Source organism: Hypanus sabinus, chromosome 3, assembly GCF_030144855.1.
Source record: "Hypanus sabinus isolate sHypSab1 chromosome 3, sHypSab1.hap1, whole genome shotgun sequence".
NCBI lineage: Eukaryota > Metazoa > Chordata > Chondrichthyes > Myliobatiformes > Dasyatidae > Hypanus > Hypanus sabinus.
In genome coordinates, this window is record NC_082708.1 from 146,554,926 (window position 1) to 146,573,917 (window position 18,992).

Sequence of the window (18,992 nt, forward strand, 5' to 3'; positions counted from 1 at the left end):
TATAATTATGAGATGCAGAGCTTACGGCAGATGCTGGTGAAATGGAATTAGAAGAATTGTAAATAAACCATGAAAAAGTTAGTATTGTTTAAAAAACATATTGACTGAATAAGTAACTAAAGTAATATAAACAACTTGAATTTATACAAAATCCTTAATGTATGAAATTAAAAATATAATGTATAATTGTTTTTATAATTTATTGATATGAATTTGAAATTATTCTTCCAGAACTTAAAAGCACACCCAAAATGCTGGAGGAAATTTGCAGGTCAGGCAGCATCCATGGAAATGAACAAACAGTTGACGTTTTGGGCCAAGACCCTTCTTCAGGACTCAATGATCATTATATTAGTGTACAAAGGAACATCAAGATATTAGATTATTGAAAATCTGAAAATAAATAGTTGATACTACACTTGCTTCAGGGGAAAAGACTGTAGGTTCAATTCCTGCTCCAGGGACTTTACACACAAAATCTAGGCTAGCAGTTAGAAAGCAGTTTTCCAAGGCCTGAAATCCTTCCACTGAATGTCAAAGATGCCTATTGTATTATTCTTTCTTGTTTTATTTTTTATACATTTATTTTTTAAACAAAATAATAACCTGGAAATCACAGTATTGTCCATGGTACCATCAACAGTAAAGGTTTCTGGAACATACTAAGGAGTGACAGGAGTACAAGTATGTAGTCAGTTCAATTTTCTAGCTGCCTTGAAACTCCAGCCATATAACTTACTGTTTACAAGTCCTGTATGATTTGGTAAACATTTACAACTTTTGCACTCTGTATTGGAGAAAAAATTTCAGACATGATTCACTGGCGTTTTCTGGATTCAATTAACCATGGATATGTTGAGAACTTTCCTGTTCATACCACAGCAAGGACCCTTGAAGTTTGAACGTTTGATGTGCAGAAAACCAGGATATCATCTTCAGACACGAGGAAATTTGCAGATGCAACACACACAAAATGCTGGTGGAATGGACATTTCCTATAGATGCCAGACAGCATCTATAGGAAGAAGTACAGTCGACATTTCGGGCCAAGACCCTTCGTCAGGACAAACTGAAAGAAAAGATTGTAAGAGATTTGAAAGTGGGGGGGGGGGGGGGGAGATCTGAAATGATAGAAGATAGGAGGGGGTGGGGTGAAGCTAAGAGCTGTAAAGTTGATTGGCAAAAGGGATACGCAGTTGGAGAGGGAGAAGATCATGAGATGGGAGTGTGGTGAACTACATATACCTGTCTGGATGCGCCCCCTGCTGACTGCTCCTGTGGCTCCTCCCACAGACCCTTGTATAAAGGTGATCAAGGCCTGAGCCCGGCCTCTCAGTCTCCAGGATGTAGTATGGTGGTCACTCACTGCTTGTTCCTTCTTCCAGTCAATAAAAGCTGATATCTCGCCTTTACGTCTCAGAGTGAGTTATTGATGGTGCATCAGGGAGGCCTAGAGGCCTAGGGAGAAAGAAAGGTGGAGGGGAGCACCAGAGGGAGATGGAGAGCAGGCAAGTAGTGATTGTGAGAGGGACGAAGAGAGAAAAATAATGGGGGGGGGGGGAATATATGTACATACACACACACAATAAATAAATAAATCAGGGATGGGGGTAAGAAGGGGAGGAGGGGCATTAATGGAAGTTAGAGAAATCAATGTTCATGCCATCAGATTGGAGGCTACCCCGACGGAATATAAGGTGTTGTTCCTCCAACTTGAGTTTTGGCTTCATCTTGACAGTAGAGGAGGCTATGGAATGACATATCTTTACAGTAGAGTATCATCTTCAGGTTAGAATTACACAGCTATGCTTTGCAAACAGGTTCCCTCGGATTAGATCAGATTAGTTTACTCACTTACTTTGAGTTGCTGTGAAATTCCTTGTTCACATGAGCTCAGCATAAGTAGTATACAGTACGAAATAATACAATGAAGAACAATAATAAATAAAACAATAAGTACGAGTGCAGAGAGCAGAATGGTGAAAAGCCTTTAGTTTAATCTGAAGTATTGTAAAAATGATGCTAAAATGACAATAACAGAATAATCCAGAGGTAGAGTGAAGATTACGTAGCGGCACACGCCGGAATGGTAGAGACCAGGCGATGGACTGAGTCTGCTACGGAGCAAATGGAAGGCAGCCTGGACGTCATGGGCAGAAGGGCCTACTTCCCTGCTACTTGACTCCAGGTAGGACGAGCTAGTGGCTCTGGAAACCATTTGTTCCTGTTTGCTTTGGTGGTCAGACTGAAGCAGTCGCGTAACCGTGCAGCCTGGCGAAACCGTCTGGGGAGCGCGCGGGCGGGGTTGCGCGCACGCCGATGACGCAATGCTCTGAGTGCGCGCACGTTGACGCCGGTCGCGGAGTCACCTTTTGTGGGGGCGCTCGCTCGCGATTTGAGTTTGCTATGGCGGTAGAGCCGGCCCAGGTAGGCGGTGTGTCCGGGGCCTCCGTGTCTGGCTTCCTGTTGGGATCATTAGCCTTCCAATCCTTCAACGCCGATTCGGACGCGGTGAGTACGCTGGGCCGGAGCGCCCAACAGCTTCCGGAGGCACCACTGCAGCTGGCGAAGCCCGGAAGCAGAGACACTCGGCCCGGTGGTCCCTTTCCCTACATCTTCGTGTCAACATCCTTCCTGGGTCTGTTCTTCCACCCCCATTCCATTGCCCCGAGGAACTGCCCCATTATCTACTCCCATTCCACTCTTTACACTACATTCAATTCTTTCCCTCCACTCCCTGAGGAACTTCACCCTTCTCTCATATTACTCCACTGGGAAAACGTTCCAGCTACCCAGTTTCCCTCATCCCTACCTCTCCCCCCCCCCCCCCCGGGGAACTGTCCCATACCACTAGGCTTCCCATCTCCCCATCCCACCATGCCAGGGAATCTGGACCCCATTATTCCCAGGGATCTTATTCCCTCTGTCTGGTGATTTGCCCAAGTTCAAATGAGTAACCTTCCCTCCATCCCTGTCCCTAGATACATTTCACTTCCCTTTTTATTCTAACCTTCTTCTGGGTCTTTCCCCTATCTGAAGGGTACCATTCCAGCCTCACCCTGCCCCTTCTCCCCACCCCATTCTGCATCTCTCTCACACCCCGCTTTTCCCAGTGTCGCTTCCCACTGGTGTCTTTTAACCATCTCCCTCTCTTCCAGAGGTTCTCGCTACTTGCTTCCTACCCAACGTTCTCTCCTCCCTCCTCCCCCACACCAACCATCTGCCTTTTGGTCTCTACCCACCCTTTTTGTTTCCTTGTCCTCTTTTTACCCACTTCATGGCCACTTGACCTGTCTCAAACATTTAGCCATCTCTGCCTTATTTAACCTAAGCAGCACAGAAGGTTAAAAATTATGGGCTAATGAGCTGGCTTGAGGAGAATTCTGTTCATTTCATAAAAATGACTAAAGGATTTACACTTGTTGGCACACAGGACTGAAGATGAATAGAGTAGAATCCTTATGCAAGACTCCCTGAAGGTTAATTTACAGGCTGAGTCAGTGGTAAAGAAGGCATATGCAGTGTTAGCATTTATCTCAAGTGGAATAGAATATAAAAGCAAGGAAGTAATGCTGAGTCTTTATAAGACACTAGTCAGGCAGCTCTTGGAGTATTGTAAACAGTTTTGGGCCCCATATCTCTGAAAGGATGTGTTGTCATTGGAGAGAGTCCAGAGGGGGTTCACGAGGATGTTTCCAGGATTGAAGAGTTAACATATGAGGAACATTTGGCAGCTTTGGGATTGTACTCACTGGCACTTAGAAAAATGTGGGACGGGATCTCATTGAAATCTACCGAATGTTGAAAGGACTAGATTGCGGTGACCTTTTTAGAACAGGGGTAAGAAGAAATTTGTTTAGCCAGAGAGTAATGAACCTGTGGAATGCTCTGCCACAAACTGTGTTGGAGGTCAAGTCCATGGGTATATTTAAAGTGGAAGTTAATAGTTTCCTCATTGGTAAGGGCATCAAAGGATGTGGCAAGAAGGCAGGTGTATGGGGTTAAGTGGGATCCGGAATCAGCCATGACGGGATGGTGGAGCAGACTCGATGGGCTGATTGGCCTAATTCTGCTCCTATATTTTATGGTCTAATATGTAAGTGGTTAATGTTGTGGTGTACGTGTGTTTTTTAATCATGCTATCATGTAATCTTGGTTTTTTTCCAAGCAGATTGGGTAGACTACATGTAATCTTGATAGGATTGACCTGCCTAACTCTAAAGTACCAGATGCAGTTAAGAGAACATTACATTGCCATCTAATATAACTGCATCTTACATGATGTTCAAACCAGACCAGGACATGAAATCATGCCCTTGGAGGAGTCTGGTTCGGCATTTAGGAGCCAAAAGACAGGGTTTGAGTGGTACTATGCATTTGAAGACAGAGTGCATTGATATTGGAGTGAGGGAGAGTATGGGTCTGCACACATTCAGGGAGTAAGAAAATATTACAAGGGGTTATTAATTGATCAAGCCAGCAAGTTGCAGACTGAGAGAGACTTTGTAGTGAGCATTGATTTTCCAGTGTCTAAGGCTCTCTGTTTCCTTCCTGTATTCTGACTCATTATAGGAGATATGGCCCACTATGGTGGTATCATCTGCAAACTTGTAGGTGCAGTTAGAGCAAAATCTGGACACGCAGTTGTGAGAGCACAGGGAGTAGACTACGGGGTTAAGGACTCAGCCTTGTGGGGCACAAATGTTGAAAATAATCATGGCGTAAGTGTTGCTGCTGATTGTTACTGATTGCGGCCATTGGTCAGGAAGTCAAGGATCCAGTTACAAAGGGAAGTGTTGAGTTTTAGGTCTTGGAGTTTAGAGATGAGTTTGCTTATAGTTATAGTTTTAAAAGCAGAGCTGTCGTCAGTAAATAAGTCTAGCATAGATATCTTTACTGTCAAGATGCTCAAAGACTTTCCATAGACTGATCTTGTAACTAACTCTGATTGTGGGTTCTGTGACAGCTGTAGGTATGGGTAATGACATTCCAATCTCCTCTTCAAAACATGCAGAGAATGCATTAATCTCATTGGGAAGAGAGGTGCTGTTGCTGCAGTGCTCCCCAAATTTGTTTTGTAGTCCATTTATTGCATGTAAGCCCTGCCACAATTGATGGCTGCTTTGGAACTCTATCTTAGACTGTTTGTTGGCATACCTAATAGCTTAAAGGAGGTCATATCTCGACTTCTCATACTGGTCAGGATTACCTAATTTGCGTACTATGGTCCTAGGTGAATGGATCTCCTAGTTCATTCATGGTGATCCATCTAAACCAAACCTGTGCTGTACCGGGCAGGAAGATCTCAGACAGCCTCGTGCTGCTGAGGGACACTATCGTTTACGTGTAGGACAGTGGGGTGGACGCCAGCCTGGTCAGCTTGGACCAGGAGAAAGCCTTCGACAGGATATCGCACACGTACGTGGCGGATGTACTTTCCAAAATGAGATTTGGGGAGGGAATCCGGAATTGGATCAAACTGCTCTACACAGACATCTGTAGTGCAGTCCAGGTCAACGGGTGGGAAACAGACAGCTTCCCCATCAGGTCTGGAGTCAGGCAGGGCTGCCCTCTCTCCCCTGTCTTGCTCGTGTGCTGCATAGAGCCCTTTGCCGAAGCCATCAGGAGGGATGGGGGCATAAGAGGGGTGATGCTGCCAGGCAGTGGAGGGACCCAAGTCAAAACCTCCCTGTACATGGGCGACATCACCATCTTCTGCTCTGATCTGAGGTCAGTTCGCAGGCTGATCAGCATCTGCGAAAAGTTCGAGCAGGCGTCGGGGGCCAGGGTCAACCGCACGAAGAGCGAAGCCATGCATTTTGGCAACTGGCCCGACTGATCCAGCATCCCCTTCACCATAAGGTCTGATCAAGTGAAGGTGTTGGGGATCTGGTTCGGAGGGGCCGAGGTATTCAACAAGAACTGGCAGGAGTGGACTGCCAAGGTCAAACAGAAACGGACTGTGGCGAGGGCGCTCCCTATCGATAACAGGCAAGAACCTGGTCATCAGGTGTGAGGTGCTCTCAGGGCTGCTGTACTTGGTGCAGGTGTGGCCACACCCCCGCTCCTTCAGCTCGGAAATCACCCAAGCCATCTTCAGATTTGTCTGGGGATCAAAGATGGAGCGGGTCAGATGGACCACCATGCACAAGTCCCTGGACAACAGTGGCATAAACGTTCCCAATGTCACCCGCACCCTGATGGCCAGCTTCGTGTGTGGCTGCATCAGGTTGTGTGTAGATCCCAGGTACGTGGGCACCATGTGCCCAGGTTCTACCTGTCACCCTGGCTACGAAGGATGGGTCTGGCCCCTTTCCTCCGCAACACCCCTGTCAGCTGGTCGTTGCCGCCATACCTGTCCTTCGTAGAGAAGTTCTTTCAGGTCAACGCCTTCTTTGACCACAGGGCCATCAGGCAGTGGTCAGCATGTAAGGTCCTGCAGGCACTGCAGGAGAAGGATGTGATGGACTCAGTAGGGTAGTTCCCTGAGCAGACCGTCCAGTTCATCTGGCAAAATGCCTCATAGCCAGACCTCATCAACAGGCACTAAGACCTCGCCTGGCTGGCGGTGAGAGGGGCCCTCCCAGTTCGATCCGTCCTGTATGCCCTGAACGTCGCCTCCACATCCCACTGCCCACGGGAGGACTGCAGTGAGGAAGAGTTGGTGACCCACTTCTTTGTGCACTGTGGGTTTGCGGAGAAGGTGTGGAGGAGGATGGAAGGGACAGTGTCAGTTCATCCCTAGCAGCTGCGTAACAGAGGACTCTCTGATCTATGGGCTGTTCCCGGGGACACACACGGAGACCACGGTGCTGCTGGCAGATCATCAACTCGGTGAAAGACGCCCTTTGGTCAGCCTGAAACTTGATGGTCTTCCAGCACATGGAGATGTCCATGGGGGAATGCTGCCAACTGGCACATTCTCAGCTGCAGGAGTACTTGCTGAGAGACGCAGCGAAACTTGGTGCAGCCACCGCAAGGGCCCGGTGGGGAAGAACCACAGTCTGGGGTTCTTCTCCCACAGGAGTTGAGGGGTTGGGGGGGGGCGGGGTGAATACTCCTCAACAAGTAGTATGTAAATATGAAGCAACAGAGTGCCACCTGGGGGACAAAAGTGTGAAAATGTAAAGACTGTAATGGAGACATTTGTAAAGGACTGAGAGTCATTGAATGGTTTATTGTATATAATTATATTTTGTTTTTAAAAAAAAATCATGGTTTCCAGTTTGGCAGCAACCTGGGATTGTCCTCTTTAGTACACAGTCCTCAACACATGTGCTGCTAAAGCCTGTGATGGTAGTGGCATGCTCGTCTAGGATGGCTACAGAATCTTTGAACATGGAGCGAGCTTATCAACTCAGAGCAGTTGTGTAGAAGCTCATCTTTTTCCTCATATCAGCACTGTATGACTTTTTCTATGTCAGATCCTGGTCTTTCCACTTCTGTTTGTCTGCTGGGAAAAGGAGCACAGCCTGACAGTCTGGTTTGCCAAAGTTTCACAGTGAAATGAAGTTAGAGCTCAATATTTACTGGCATGAACTTAAGGTTATGAAAGGCACTATATAACTACAAGTTTTTTTTTCTCTCTGCAAAGGTACTATTTAAAGGGTATGTATTGGTTAGAGCATGAAATTAAACCTTGCACCCACTAAAATATGGTTTCCAACTATGATGGTAGTGTAGGAACCAAAAACTTTTGATTCAAAAAATGTATTTGCACAGTTTTAGCTATTGCATTTGGATTGATAGATGAGTGCTAATTATTTCATAATCCTCAAAAAATGTAGCAGTGATGAAAGGTGGCAGGCTGTGTTAAAGACCACCGGTGTTAACATATAATCCATATGCATTGTTCTAAGTAAAACACAGTTGTAGTGCTTGATTTATCTCTTTTCTTTTTAACAACATATCCTATCAGTGGAATAAAGATGTAATATGTTAGAAAACTATTGAAATCCATGTTTTGTTTCTCTTTGAAAGGAGGGGTTTCTTCTTGGTGAAATCAAAACAGAAGCGAAAAACAGCATTACTGATTTTCAGATGGATGATATTGAGGTTGTATATACTATAGGTAAGTTATTTCATTAGCAGTGTGAATTCCTTTGTAGGGATTAAAAACAATTTCATTATGTAATCCCTACAATTGGAATTAATGAATGTGAATTAATTTTGTTCATATTTTTAAAACTGGCAGACTTATACCAGTCACTGTGGAGTCAGAGTGAGTGTTAAACGTAATGAGTGTGACTGTACATTTGATGAGTCCATTGAACAGAATAGCAGTGTGACTATACTAATTAAATTTTCCTGATGATTTAGTGGGTTAGTGCACAATGTTTTGTAATAAAGTAACTACACGTTGTTGGTGTTTGCTGCATTAGCTGACCTGAGCTTGACAACTGTATGAATCCTACAAATATCTCTGTCTCTGTGTTGCTACCTTGTGTGTCTGTCATCATCTGTGAGCTGATGTATTGTTTCACTGTCATCATCTACATTAGGAGTTCCCAACCTGTGGTCCATGGACCCCTTAATGCTATTGTTCCATGGCATAAAAAAGATTGGGAATCCCTGATCTACATGGAGGTTCAATGTCCATAGTCAGCCCGAGGATGGGTTCAAAATGGTATAGGAAGAAATTAGGAGGCAAGATAGTAGCTAAAAGCAAAGAAAATAATTAAAGGCAAGTAGAGTAATAAACTCGAAGCAAATCCCATAACCTGGAGTTTGGAACAGTGCCAACTGTGGAGCAAAATAAATGGGGGATGAGCAAGAGGTCAGAATTAGAAGAAGACTTGATCTTGGAGGGACTAGAACAAAGATGATACAAATGGAGTGAGGCCAATGGGAGAATTTGAAAAGGAGTATGAGGATTTTGAGATGTTACTATTGTGGAAGACAACAATGAAATTGTGTTGGGAGTTGGGGTGGGTGGACTGAGTTCCAGCAGCCAGTCCAAAGGTTTTTACTGTTTTATGAGCCAGGCTTGTTGCAGACTCAGTAAAAAAATATATAGTATTTGTCTTAAATCAATTGCAAGCCTGTATTATGTCTCTAAAGAAGTTCTTCTCATGGTGAAATTCTATATCTTGTATCTCAATGTTCATTTTACTAAGTGTATAATATTTTTGAAATTTATGCTTTTGGAGAACATACCCTGCTTTGCAGGGATTTTATTTAAAAGGATGTTTAAGCCCCAACTTGAATTTTGCAGATTAACAGGGAACCTGATTGAAACAAATATGATTTTGAGTTGTCTCTTCAGGATGTATATGGAGAGGCTTTATTTTGAAGATTGACAATCTTATGAACTCTTCAATATGGGTTGTAGAGTTTCAAGCATTTTTAAGACTGAGGTAGATACTTGATAGTTGAGGTAAAATGCTAGCATGAGGAAGTCTTGAATGCAGAAGTAGGTTAAACTAAGAGTATTATTGATGTTAATATCTGATGGGGAAGGCCTGAAAGGTCAAGTGGCCTACTGCTGCTTCTAATATACCAAGTTTTTGAAGTTTTAGCGAAGACAGAAGAGGAGATAAAATAAGTAATCAGGGACGATATCACAGCAGTACTCAGAGGAGACATAATGGAGGGGTCAGATACTGAGTTCATTTGGGTGGAACTTAGGAATAGGAAGGGTGATGGAATTGTACTACAGGCTCCCTAATAGCTGCCGGGACTTTGAGGAACAAATATGTAATCAGGTTAAGGAAAAGTGTAAAAATAATAGGGCTGTTTTCATGGGGGATTTCAACTTCCCTAGTGTAACTGTGACCCTTTTAGTGTAAAAGATTTAGACAGGGCTAAATTTGTTAAGTCCACCCAGGAAGACTTTTTAAATCAAAATGTGTAGAGTCCAAGGAGTGGAGGGGCTGTACTGGACCTGGTGTTGGCTAATGAATCTGGCCATGTGACTGACCTTTCAGTAGATGAACAGTTAGAGACAGTGATTACAGCTACTTATCTTTATAGATGAGGGTAAGTATGGTTCTTGTAGAAGAGTTTGTAATTGGAGTAGGGTAAATTATGGGGGCATTAGGGAGGAACTAAGAAGTGTAATTTGTGAGGACCAAGGAGATCGGTGCTGAGTATATAATACGTTAGGGTGTTTGAAGGTCAAGGAGGAAGAAGGGTTGGGCCTCCTAATGAGTACGAAGGGGAATAAGTACCCAGGGCCTGATGGGATTTACCCTATGTATTGAAGGAGGCAAGAGGTGAGGTTGCTGGGCCCTTGACCAGTATCTTTGTGCCCCTCTAGCCACAGGCGAGGTCCCGGAGGACTGGCGAGTGGCTAATGTACTTTTATTTAAGAAGAGAACAAGGGAAAATCCTAGAAACTATAGACCGGTGAGTCTCACATCAGTTGCAGGGAAATTGCTGGAGAAAATTCGTAGGGATAGGATATCTGAGCATTTAGAAACCCTCATTTAATTAGGGAGAGCCAGCATGGTTTTGTGCATGGCAGGTCATGCCTTAACAATTTAATTAAGTTTTTTGACAAGGTTATAAAAGAGATTGTTGAGGGTAGGGAAGTGAATGTTGTCTATGTGGATTTTAGTAGGGTATTTGACAAAGTCTGTTGTGGGAGTCTAATCCAGAAGATTAAGATGCATGGGATCTGTGGCAAATCAGTTGTTTGGATTCAGGACTGACTTGCACATAGAAGACTGAGGTTCTTATCTGAGCTGGAGATTTGTAATTAGAGTTCCACAGAGATTTGTGCTGGGACTTCTGTTGTTTGTAATGTATGTAAATGGCATCAATGAAAATGTAGATGGGTAGGTTAATAAATTTGTGGACGATGCCTAGTTTCGTGGAGTTGTGGATACAGCATGATAGAGGTCAGTTGCAGATATGGGCAGAGAAAAGGCAGATGGAGCTTAACCCAGATAAATGTGAGGTGTTGCACCTCGGTAGGGCAAATGCAAGGAGACAGTATATTCTTAAGGGCAAGGTCCTTAACAGAGTTTCTGAGCAGAGAAATCTTGAGATCCAAGTTTACAGCTCCTTGAAAGTGGCTACACAGGTCCATAAGCTGCTTAAGAAGGCCTATGAAGTACTTGCTTTTATTAGTTGAGCCATTGAGTTCAAAAGTCAGGAGGTTATATTACAACTTTATAAAACTCCACTTAGGCCAAATCTGGGGTATTGCATACAGTTCTGGTTGCCCCACTATAGGAAGGATGTTCAGGCTTTGGAGAGGGTCCAGAAGAGGTTTACCAGGATGCTGCCCTCTACCAGAAGGCACACATTGAAGGTGTGCGAGGGGTAAGTTTTTTTACTCAAAGTCATGGATGCCTGGAATGAACTACCTGGTATGGTAGAGGCTTTTAAGAGTTGTTTGGATAGTCACCTGAATGTAAGGAAGATGGAGGAATATGGACATGGTGTAGGAATTAGTGTTTGGGTGTTTTTGATTTGCTCTTTAGCTGGTTCAGCACAACATTGTGGGATGAATGGCCTGTTCCTGTTCTGTACTCTTCTGTGTTCTAATGTGTATGTTTGTGTGTATGTATGCATGTTCATGTAAAAATAAGTGTTGCATTCCTTCTGGATTTACTACATTTGTATATGTCACAGATCTGTGAGTTTCACTTTTAATGTTATTACTTGGTTTACTTATGTTTCTTATTTTACTTTCAGGAATAGGCAATGGTTAAGCAGCAAATGTACCATGATACAAGCATTTGAGCATGTTTATCCAGTGTCAGTTTTTTTCATTTAATGCTAATGTTCTTGTCAATGATAAGGTTTGGAGTAACAGAACCATTTAAGGACACAGTAACTTTGTGGTGTCATTTGCTGATATTAATTGAGCTCGCTCAGAATGTAACTGTGAATGGCCTTTAAAGGATAAAGGAAACAATTTTGTAAATGAAAACATGAATCCCCTCTGACCCTTCTGTACAATTTCCCTCCTGGAAGTTGGTATTACATGTGAAAATTATTATTCCCCTCTGAACTTTGATATGTATTTTTCCCCTCTAGATATACAGAAACATATTCCATGTTACTGGCTATTCAGGTACGTGAGCTCAGTTGATAGCTACTCTTGCTCCTAAAAATTTCACAGCTCTTGATTCCAGTGGGAATTGTTCATTCAGTTTTCACTTGATTCATGGAAAACACACACCTGCTTTATTTTATGTTTTGAGGTTTTTTTTTTGCAATTTCAAACTGAGCCTGTGGAAAATACTTGTGCTGCTTAGATGAAATAAATTTTACACTCTGTAAACATCTTACTTGAAAGCATCATTGTGCACTGAAACACAAAATCCTGAATTACAGGATGGTTTCTGCTTTATGCTGTTCCAATTCTAATGTGAACTCCGAAAGTAAATGGGTATTGGGAGTGAGTTCAGTCTCAAGTCAAATAAATACCTGGGGCTTTAATGGGCACATGATAGTTTGTATTCTTACTCAAGATTACTTTCTAATATTGATCTTGTAAACTGGTTTATTATTTTCATGTGTACTGAGGTACGATGAAAAACTTCCTTCCACACAGATCGGTTCATCACATCACAAAATCAAGGTAGTACAAGAGAAAACAATGCAGAACAAAGTGTTACAGTTGCACAAAGTGCTTTGCAGGCAGACAATATGTTGCAAGGCTATGACAAGGTAGATTGTGAGGTCAATAGTCCATCTTGTATTAAGGGATGAAGGAAGCAGTTCTTGAGCCTGGTGGTAGTATGCGTTTTCAGGTTTTTGTATCTTCTGCCTGATGGAAGAGAAGAGGGAAGAAGAAGGAATGTCTGGGGCATCTGGGATCTTTGATTAAGTTGGATGCTTTACTGAGGCATCGAAGGTATGTAAACGGAGCCTGTGGAGGGAAGGCTGGTTTCTATGAAGTGCTGAGCTGTATTCTTGACTCCAGTTTCTTGCAGTGTTTGGCATAGCAGTTGCCATACCAAGCCATGATACGTCGAGATAGGTGCTTTTAGGAAAAAGAACGATGACTCCTATCGAGTTGAGTTGATAGTGGAGGGAAAGCAATTTGAGAGTGAAAGGAAAATAGGAAAATTCTTGCATTCCTTTTGTATTGTTATTGAATGTGAAACATTTTTAAAAATTTAATTTCTTCTTGGAAAGAGAGGACAATGCTTCTTGTGTATCCTAGTTGTATTAAGGGCATTAAGTTAGCTTACGTATTTGCAGGATACTTGAAGATTTTGCAGAGCAATCAAGAAAGTGGAATTGGGGCCGAGATCAGGTCATTGAATAACAAAGCAGGATTGAGGAGTTATATGGCCTACTTTTTAAAAATATTCTTGGCTATGTATTTAGATTGGGTCTCATTTAACGGGACATTGGGGAACTTACTGGGTTTTGCAACAATCTGACAACTTTAATGTCAGGTTTACTGACTTTTGTTCTGCAGTTTTCTGTGGTAGTATTTGAAGTTTCAGGCTTTAGGTTATTGACAACAAAGTATTGACAAATAGACAAAATGGAATGTCCAGCTACAGTACTCTGCAAATGTCTTGGGCACATATATGTAGCTAGGGTGCCTAATATTTTTGCACAGTTTTGTAGTGATTTATATATTATGCTACACTACTGCTGCCATTTAAAAAAAACTAATTTAATGACGTGATGATAAACCTGTGATACGCGTCTTTGTTGTGGACTATGAGTGGGAAGGGAGCAAGTGGAGGGGAATCGTAGTTGGGAAGAAGGCAGGGAACAGGTAGCACCAGATAAACATTCTGTACTGATCAACAAAGCAATTGCTTTGAATCAAATGACCTTGCCTGGTGTCTCAGGGCTGGGTGTGTCTGCACCAGTGCCACCCCTGGCACTTCATGTCTGCCACCTGCCCCACACCTCTCCCATGGTACTCCACTCTCACCATTGCCAACGTTCTTTTCTCCCACCAGATTTAAAAGCTTGCTCTCTGTATGTTGACAAATAACAGTACTGTGCAAAAGTCTTAGGCACCCTAGCTATATATATGTGCCTAAGACTTTTGTGCAGAGCTATATATTGTAACTTATAAAAAAAAATTTTGGTCTCTTTTTGAAGTAATTTAATTTAATTTTTATATTCTTATTGTAATTTATAGTTTTAAAAGTTATTTTATATTATGATATACTGCTGCAAAACAACAAACTTCATGACGTACCAGTGCTATTAAACTGATTCAAATCTGACCAGGCAACATGAACCATTTTATCTCCTGTGATAATGAGATTATAACAAAGGTCTCAGTACAACCTTCCAAAAGCATAATTTGGATAAATCTTAATAATGGAAAGTATGAATAATAGAACATTTTAAGAAACATATGTGTGACCTGTGTCTTGTTGGTCCAATTCTTTATTAATCCATCTATTCACACACTAAATTATTTCAGTCTGCAGGTTTGAAGATCTATTTTCACACTTGAGTGTGTTATATAATCACATTGGTGTGCCAAATCTGTCATTAGTGTAGTGGGTGATAAAATAAACAGTCCCAACATTGTAAGTGATGGCATTCTGCCCAAAGAGGATATAAAATTAGTTAGAAAGCAAGAGCCAAGATTTATAGCACTTTGTGAATTAAAATCATGTTACCAATGTCCTGTCTGTCTTTTGCAGCTTTTACAATGCTGTTGGTGAAGTGGACAAGAACGCATTGCAGAAAATACTGATAGATCAGGAAAAGGTATTGTCAAGAATGTCAACAATAAGGAAATGAAACATTAGAACACACTTACTGTTAAATCATTCATGTTGGAATATACTGAATATTGTGTGTTTTATATTTTTCTGATAATTCTGCAGATAAATATGAAACCTAATAGAATGAAATTTGGAAAAACTATGATATGAAGTTGTAATTTAACATTTAATTGATTTAATATAATTGGGTCCAAGGTAAAGTTGTAGCTTATGGGATAACTGTGAATTCTATTTCTGATGGTTGGAAATTTAGACCCTACACTAAGCACCTCACCTGGTAATGTTGGATGTGACAACAGTAATACCAGGTTCTAAATGTCAGTGTGATAAAGTATACTTCAGGGAGCGCAAAGCGCAGAAACAAATATCACTGTGATGATTGTACGCTCTAGTATCAATTGTTTGGTGACAATAAAGTAAAGGTGAGGTCATGATTCCAGAAAGAGGATGTGATAAAGATGTTGCCATCTACCTCCTTTAAGGAGCATTCAGTGAAAGTGAAATTCCTCTGCAACCAGTCTGAATGTACAGATTTGCTTAGTTCAGGAATATATGAAGGTCCATGTTAGTGGCATCTTGCATCTGCCTAGTTCAAACAAAGCACAACATTCAGAATGTAATGTTGAATCAAGCCAGGATGCTATTTAGCAGCACTGTATCTTAGTAAATTTGCCTCTAGTTTCTGAAATGATTAGAAATATTAAGGCTTAATAAAACAATCATGTCACGGGTTATCCATCACTTCAACTGGGAGCAACACCCAAAATTCTGGAAGAACTCAGCAGGTCTGACAACATCTATCGAAATGAATAAACAGTTGATGTTTCGGGCTGAGACCTTCAGGACTGGAAAGGAAGGGACAAGACGCTGGAATAAAAAGGTGGGGGGTGGGAGAGGAGGACTAGCTAGAAGAGAGGTGAGACCAGGTAAGTGGGAAAGGTAAAGGGCTGGAGAAGGAATCTGATAGGAGGGAGAACAATGAGAGAAAGGAGCGCCAGGGGGAGGTGAAAAGCAGGTGAGGAGAAGAGGTACGAGTCCAAAGTGGGGAATGGAAGGGGGGGTGTGATATGTTACTGGAAGCGGAAATCAATATTCATGCCATCAGGTTGAAGACTATCCAGACAGAATAGACAGTATATGAAGTGTTGCTCGTCCACTCTGAGAAGCCTTATTATCGCTAAAAAGGAGGCGATGGACCAACATATGGGCAAACACGAGGAAATCTGCACATGTTGGAAATTCAAACAACAACACACACAAAATGCTGGTGGAACACAGCAGGCCAGGCAGCATCTATAGGGAGAAGCGTTGTTGACGTTTCGGGCCGAGACCCTTTGTCAGGACTAACCGAAAGGAAAGATGGTAAGAGATTTGAAAGTAGTGGGGGGGAGGGGGAAATGTGAAATGATAGGAGAAGACCGGAGGGGGTGGGATGAAGCTAAGAGCTGGAAAGGTGAATGGCGAAAGTGATACAGAGCTGGAGAAGGGAAAGGATCATGGGATGGGAGGCCTCGGGAGAAAGAAGGGGGGGGAACACCAGAGGGAGATGGAGAACAGGCAAACAACTAAATATGTCAGGGATGGGGTAAGAAGGGGAGGAGGGGCATTAACAGAAGTTGGAGAAGTCAATGTTATCAAACTCAGGTTGGAGGAACAACACCTTATATACCGGCTGGGTAGCCTCCAACCTGATGGCATGAACATTGACTTCTCTGACTTCCGTTAATGCCCCTCCTTTTTTGAATATGTAAATAAGTTTATGTGCCTTAGGATGAGAAATGCATGAATCAGCACATTATAAACGAGAAATTCTGCAGATGCTGGAAACCCAAAGTAGCTCATCCAAAATGCTGGATAAACTCAGCAAGTCAGGCAGCATCTGTGAAAATGTATAAACGGTTGACGTTTCATGCTGAGACATTTCTTCAGGACTAGAAAGAAATGAGGAATACACCAGAATAAAAAGCTTGGGCATGGGGGAGGAGGAGGATAGCTGGAAGGTAATAGGTGAAACCAGGTGAGTGGGAAAGATAAAAGGCTAGAGAGGAAGGAATCTGATTGGAGGGGAGAGTGGATGTTAGGGGAAAAGGAAAGAGGAATGGACCTGAGGGGGTGGGGTGGATAGGCAGGTTAGAAGAGTTTTCACATCAGTATTTGTTATGGAGTATAGTAAGATTAGGGTGGATATATTCATGTTTTAGAGTGTGTTGATATCAAGAAGGAGGAGGTATTGGGTCTCTTGAAAAACATTAAGGTGGATAAGACCTCTGGGCCTTCTGGGACATATCCCGGATGACTGAAGGAGGCAAAAGAAGATATTGCAGGGGCTTTGCAAATGTCTCTGTACTCCCTCCTTCACCACTGGAAAGATTTTGACTGGAGAATAGCCAATATTTCTTTGTTTAACAAGGACAATTGGGGATTAGGGATAGTCACCATGACTTTGTGTGGGGGAAGGTCATATCTTATGAGCTTGATTTAATTGAGGTTATGAAGATAAATGCTCAGTGTATGGCAGTGGATACTGTCCATACTGACTTCAGTACTGCAGTGGACAAGTGAGACCAGTGGTATTATGCATGGATTAATGCTAAGGCTTTTGTTGTAGGATGTATACTGTAAATGATTTGGCTGAAAATGTAGGTTACTGATTAAGTTTGTGAGTGATACAAAAGTAGATGGCATGGTAGATAAAGAGGAATACAAAAATAGGTGGAGTGATAGATAAAGAGGAAGGGTGTCAAAGAATATAATGAAATGTATGAGGGGTGATTGATAAGTTCATGGGTAGAAGGTGTCAATTTTAGAAACCCTAACACATTTATTTTTCAACATAGTCCCCTCCTACATTTACACACTTAGTCCAGCGGTCGTGGAGCATACGGATCTTGGACCTCCTGAAAGTGTCCACAGCAGGGGTGATTGATAAGTTCGTGGCCTTAGAAGGAGATGAGTTATTAACTTCAAACTTTCTGCATAATCACTCAGAGTTGACCTGCATGTGCATGTAATGAGAGCTGTATAACTCATCTCCTTCTACCTTAAGCCACGAACTTATCAATCACCTCTGCTGTGGACACTTTCTGAGGGTCCAAGATCTGTATGCTCCACAACTTCTAGACTAGGTGTGTAAATGTAGGAGGGGACTATGTTGAAAAGTAAATGTGCTAGGTTTTCTAAAAATGACTATCTCTAATTTAGGCCATGAATTTATCAATCACACCTCGTTGATCAGTTGGAAATTTAATCATTTTGTAGTTGCCCTGTAGTAAACATTGGTTAAAAGAAAGCCTGAAAATGAATATTTGCAGTTCAAGTTTAAATTATGATCTGTTTTATTAACCTGTATGATGTGTACATTTGTGTGCAATTTACGTAATTGGTTAACTTTTGAATGAGCTACCTGTAGTCGGGGAGCTGTTAGATAATGCACAGTGACAGCAAGCCCTGGTATTAATGACTTATTTGCTGAAACGCTTATATTTTTAGTGATATTGCTCTTCCACGCTGTCCCGCCTATTTTTAACCTGGATTTAGATCTAAATCTACTTATACTTTTTCCCCCTTAGAAAGTTATTGGTTGGTATAAGTTCAGACGTAACACAAATCAGACCATGACATTCCGAGAACGTCTCCTTCACAGGACCCTTCAGAAGCATCTGAAAAACCAACAGTTGGTGTTCTTTCTCCTTTCAACCAAGTTAAGCAGAGAGAATGGCTCCACACACAGTCTGGAGTATACATTGTATGATCCACAAGAAACGTGAGTAATGCCACATTTCTTTCAGCAATATTGTCAGCTAGTGAGTTTCTGAACTATAGAAGAAATAATTATTTTTGTAGTCCAAATTTTAATAATATTTGAAGTTAATGTTTATCTTTCTCTCTCAAATGCAGTTTCGTTCAGCCAATACCTGTATCTGTGACCAATCTAGGAATGTTTGAACAACAAGATTATAAAACATTTTCAGGACCCAGTGCTGCTGGGGGCTATTGTCGAGCAATGAAGAAACACAGGTAGAAAACGCTGTTCTTCACTAATTTTGTTGAGTTAACTGGAGTAGATACGGTCGACTATGGCTAGTGTCTCAAAAAGCTTAGCCTTGAGTTGGGAGGGGAATGGGAAGTGGAGAGAAGCAGGGACTCTTCTGCTTGATTTGGTGAAAGAATAAATATGGCTATGGGCAGGTAATATTAAGTTTCTTTTGCAGAACTGTGCCTTTGCTGAACCTGAAATTATATTGCTGCCATCTACTGGATGTAGGTCATTTTGACACTCTAAAGATTTGAATTTACCAAGTAGTCTAATTGTTTTGAAATGTT

The 18,992-nt window shown here is 42.1% G+C and overlaps 1 protein-coding gene across 1 annotated transcript in view; it reads left to right on the plus strand.

The window, feature by feature from the left end:
• Positions 1–1,987: 1,987 nt before the first annotated feature.
• Positions 1,988–18,992, plus strand: part of abraxas1 (abraxas 1, BRCA1 A complex subunit) — a 40,163-nt gene continuing 23,158 nt past the window's right edge. The window contains exons 1-6 of the mRNA XM_059965322.1: positions 1,988–2,511; positions 7,981–8,071; positions 11,989–12,025; positions 14,586–14,652; positions 18,239–18,432; positions 18,567–18,686. Of these exons, the coding sequence (XP_059821305.1) occupies positions 2,320–2,511; positions 7,981–8,071; positions 11,989–12,025; positions 14,586–14,652; positions 18,239–18,432; positions 18,567–18,686 (701 nt within the window). The 5' untranslated portion in view covers positions 1,988–2,319. The remainder of the gene's footprint in view (positions 2,512–7,980; positions 8,072–11,988; positions 12,026–14,585; positions 14,653–18,238; positions 18,433–18,566; positions 18,687–18,992) is intronic.